This window comes from Panthera onca, chromosome E1 (genome assembly GCF_046562875.1).
Source record: "Panthera onca isolate mPanOnc1 chromosome E1, mPanOnc1 haplotype 2, whole genome shotgun sequence".
NCBI classification, from domain to species: domain Eukaryota; kingdom Metazoa; phylum Chordata; class Mammalia; order Carnivora; family Felidae; genus Panthera; species Panthera onca.
Window position 1 is genome coordinate 10,926,322 of NC_138352.1, and position 4,019 is coordinate 10,930,340.

The 4,019-nt window shown below is 62.0% G+C and overlaps 1 protein-coding gene across 1 annotated transcript; it reads left to right on the top strand.

The window, feature by feature from the left end:
- The first annotated feature begins 89 nt into the window (after positions 1–89).
- On the top strand, positions 90–3,984 carry CDK3 (cyclin dependent kinase 3). The gene is made up of 7 exons (XM_060645332.3): positions 90–738; positions 1,054–1,131; positions 1,214–1,334; positions 1,427–1,597; positions 1,688–1,789; positions 2,059–2,262; positions 3,275–3,984. The coding sequence occupies exons 1-7, from the start codon at positions 470–472 to the stop codon at positions 3,398–3,400; spliced, it is 1,071 nt and encodes a 356-aa protein (XP_060501315.1). The 5' UTR covers positions 90–469; the 3' UTR covers positions 3,401–3,984.
- Positions 3,985–4,019: the final 35 nt, after the last annotated feature.

Sequence of the window (4,019 nt, forward strand, 5' to 3'; positions counted from 1 at the left end):
CGCCGGCGGGGACCAGGAGGGGGAGCCGGGGAGCCGGCAGCCTGTTAGCAGTGAAGCTCCAGGAGCACAGGGTTTCTGGTGAATTCTGGGCTGGGGTTACCAGGGGGGTGGTGCTGGGGGTCCCCAGGGCTCGGGTGGGGGTCCCGGGATGCAGGGGGGCTGTCCCCACCGAGGTTCTGCCCTCACAGGAGGCTGAGCGTCCCCAGACAGTTGAGGCCCAGCCCCTCACCCTGGCCTTGCGGCCTAGAGCACGACTGTGGCTTCAGAAACCCTTCCGGACCCCTGACCTCTGCCCCGAGCTGCCCTGACCTCTACCCCGGCCCCTCAGGCCACCCTTCTGGGTAGCCTTCGCCCCCAGAACCTGGGGCTTGGCAGGGCAGAGGCGGGAGCTCCGCTGAGAAGTTTGGGCCCTCCTGCGCTCCGTAGCTGGGCACCTTCCTGGCTGGGTTGGGGGAGGCCTGCGCTGGGGATGTGTTCTCTGGGGCTGAGTGGGGCAGAGGCGGACCTGGGCCCAGGCAGGGGCTGGCCTAGGTGTTCCGGGGGGGCTGGAGGGGCAGCGGGGGCGCTGGGTGTGCCAGTGAATGCCCCAGGCGCCCTCTGTTTCCTGGGCAGCTCTGCGGCTATGGATGTGTTCCAGAAGGTAGAGAAGATCGGAGAGGGCACCTACGGGGTGGTGTATAAGGCCAAGAACAAGGAGACGGGGCAGCTCGTGGCCCTCAAGAAGATCAGGCTGGATTTGTGAGTGCCCGGAGGGCCCCGGGACACATCAGCCCCAGGGGTGGCCCCCGTCCGTCCCACACCTCAGGGTGCACTTCTGAGTGTGCCCAGTTACAGCAGGGGGGGCAGGCGCAGAGGTGCAGCCCTCCTCGTTCCCTCCACGCTTCGCCCGGGGCCCCTGGTGGTGCTAGTGTGTGCCTCATGAGGACCGCAGCGCCCCGTCGCTGGGGGCCGGGCCATCCTTCTGGAATACGGAACACACAGGTGACTCCCCCCCGGGGCAGAAGCACCCTTCTGGGCTCCCTGCCTCCACTGCCGTACCCTCCTTTCCCGTAGGGAAACTGAGGGAGTCCCAAGCACTGCCATCAGGGAGATCTCCCTGCTCAAAGAGCTGAAGCACCCCAACATCGTCAGGTGAGGTGGGGAAGGAGGCGGGGAGGCTGGGCCCGTCTCCGTCCAGCCGGGAGCCGTGTTGTGACTGGTGGACCCCGGCCAGGCTGCTGGATGTGGTGCACAGCGAGAAGAAGCTTTACCTGGTGTTTGAGTTCCTCAGCCAGGACCTAAAGAAGTACATGGACTCCACGCCGGCCTCCGAGCTCCCCCTGCACTTGGTCAAGGTAGCGAGGGAAGGGCGGGGAAGGCCAGCGAACGCCCCCCTCCGCCAGCCCCACTTCCGCTCATCCGGCCCCTTCCTCGCTCCCTGTTGCAGAGCTACCTCTTCCAGCTGCTGCAGGGGGTGAGTTTCTGCCACTCTCATCGGGTCATCCACCGAGACCTGAAGCCCCAGAATCTGCTCATCAATGAGTTGGGTGCCATCAAGCTGGCCGACTTCGGACTGGCTCGAGCCTTCGGGGTGCCCCTACGCACCTACACCCACGAGGTTCCGCGGGCCCCGGGGGAGAGGACGGCTGATGGGATGTCACCTGAACACTCAGCCAGCCTGCATGATGCTGTTTTCTTGCTCCCACAGGTGGTGACACTTTGGTATCGCGCCCCTGAGATCCTCTTGGGCAGCAAGTTCTATTCCACGGCTGTGGATGTCTGGAGCATTGGCTGCATCTTTGCCGAGATGGTAAAGAGGGACAGACATGGCCACGGGGGAGGCTACAGGCAGGGTGCTGCTGGGGGCAGCGGGGGAGGGGGGGGGGGGACAGTGCGACACTGATGCACCCATTAGAGGTGGATTAAGGGGTGTTTGGGCCTGGTTGCGGGACTAAGGAAGCGGAGCTCATTCCAGAAAAGGTCGGGATTCTCAGCACAGCCCCGGGAAGGATATCTTATCTGGTGTTGGATTCTGTATGACAAGGGAGTGGACCCCACACCCCGTCTCCCTCGTTGCAGGTGACCCGTAGAGCCCTGTTTCCTGGTGACTCTGAGATTGACCAGCTCTTTCGGATCTTTCGGACCCTGGGGACGCCCAGTGAAGCCATGTGGCCAGGAGTCACCCAGCTGCCCGACTATAAGGGCAGTTTCCCCAAGTGGACCAGGAAGGGGTTGGAGGAGATTGTGCCCGGCCTGGAACCAGAGGGCAAGGACCTGCTCATGGTAGGTACAGGTGGGGGGCAGGGGAGGGCCAGAAAGGCTGCTGCTCCCACCACAAGTGTCCTCTTTGTCAGCCAGCCCCTTGTGTCACCTCACCTCCTTCTGAGTCTCTTTTCTGACCCCTGATTGTCCCAGACCCTGCACATACTGGTTGTTCAATCCGGAGACCCCCTCCCCTGAGGAGTCGAGTGTTTGTGTTTCCTTTTAAAACTCCGATCTTCTAGTTAGTTAGCTTTGTTTTTATGCTGTGATACCTGCCCTTTCTCTGTAAGCTCTCCCCGGCAGGGAGCACGCCTCCTGCCATGGTGGTTACTCTCTGCACCTGGCTGTTCCCTGACGTCTGGGCCCCTGCCACACAGCCTTCACTCACCTGTCCTGTTGTACCATCCTGACCCACTGGGCTGGGCCCAGGCCAGGCTGCTCGGGAGGCCCCAGGTAGAACCACCTCTTCTCGCCCACAAAGATTTGGGGCCACGTTTGTCTCTTTAGTCTGGTTGTTGGGCCAGGGGAAGGCAGGGCCGGATTTTCACCTTTCCAGAGGCCTGCGTAGGTCTGCCAGCAGGACGGCATAGACCTCCAGCCAAGTCGCTTAGCATTCCATCTGGATTACTCCTAGACAAGGGGTCTGTCCGCAGCCTCGCCGGGCTCAGGGACTCCTACTTCCTGCCCCGCCCTCAAGCACGCGCCCTGGACAGCTTGGGCCCTCGCCTTCTCCATACATAGAAGTCTGTCTCCACCAGACAAGGGCTGAGGCCTGGGAACCTCAGGCAGGGAGAAGACAGATGGTCTCAGCCTCTAGTCCGCAGGAGGCGGGGAAGGTTTCCCAGGGCCGGACCAGAACTCATTCTTTGTCCCCAGATTCCGAGAGCATCCAGAACTGGCTTGCGAGCTGGGAGATGGCTCGAAGGCAGCTGCTCCCGGGTTTGGGGCCCGCCCCCTAGGGCCCGAGGGTAACTCCTCTCAGGGGCCCGGCCCGGCCCAGTGCTCGATCTCTTTCCTCCTCCTTCCTCCACAGCAGCTCCTGCAGTACGACCCCAGCCAGCGGATCTCCGCCAAGGCCGCCCTCGCACATCCGTACTTCTTGTCCGCTGAGACCTCCCCGGCCCCCCCACAGTATGTGGTGGAGCGTTTCTGCCGCTGAGAGGGTGTGAGGTCCTCCGCCTCGGAGCCTCTCTCCGCTGCTGCCCCGGCTGCCTCCCCCACCCATGTCCCAAGGAAGAGGACCTATCTGGGAGAGAGCAAAGTTCTGAGGAATTTGGCATCGGCTGCCAGAGAGCGGAGTTTGGGTTAGTCCTGCCCGCAGGTTAACGAGTTCCAGTGCTGTTTGTTGGGTTTGACAGTATCGGTTCAAGACGGGGGCACCGGAGCTCCGTGCGCAGGGGGTATGTTAGAGGTTGGGCCCCCTGCCGCAGGAACAGCTGCTGAGATGAGGAGGAAGACTGCCCCCGTGTGGCGGCGAGGCAGAGCCAGACAACGCCCCCCCCCCCCCCCCCCAAAGGGAAGGGGTGCCCCCTGCCGGTCTTTTTGGCTTTAAAATGTTTGGGGGAAGAGTTGCATACCAGTTAAGAGTCCCAGTTTAACGGGAAGAGAGAGGACATTTTCCTGATCCCAGGGAACGTCTGGGATGTGTGTGGCTGTTCTAAGTACTTGTCTTACACTTAGGATATGCTCATGTTGTTTGCCTCTGGCTTTAAGAACAGTAAATAAAAGTGCTATATTTCCTGAGTTTTCCAGTGTTTTTCTTGGGGGCAGGGCGGGGG

Excerpts from the sequence above, each read along its gene's own strand:
- CDK3 (XM_060645332.3), top strand. The coding sequence starts at position 470 with ATGTGTTCTCTGGGGCTGAGTGGGGCAGAGGCGGACCTGGGCCCAGGC. Across the intron at positions 739-1,053 it reads AAGAAGATCAGGCTGGATTT|GGAAACTGAGGGAGTCCCAA; the intron begins GTGAGTGCCCGG and ends CCTTTCCCGTAG. Across the intron at positions 1,132-1,213 it reads AAGCACCCCAACATCGTCAG|GCTGCTGGATGTGGTGCACA; the intron begins GTGAGGTGGGGA and ends GACCCCGGCCAG.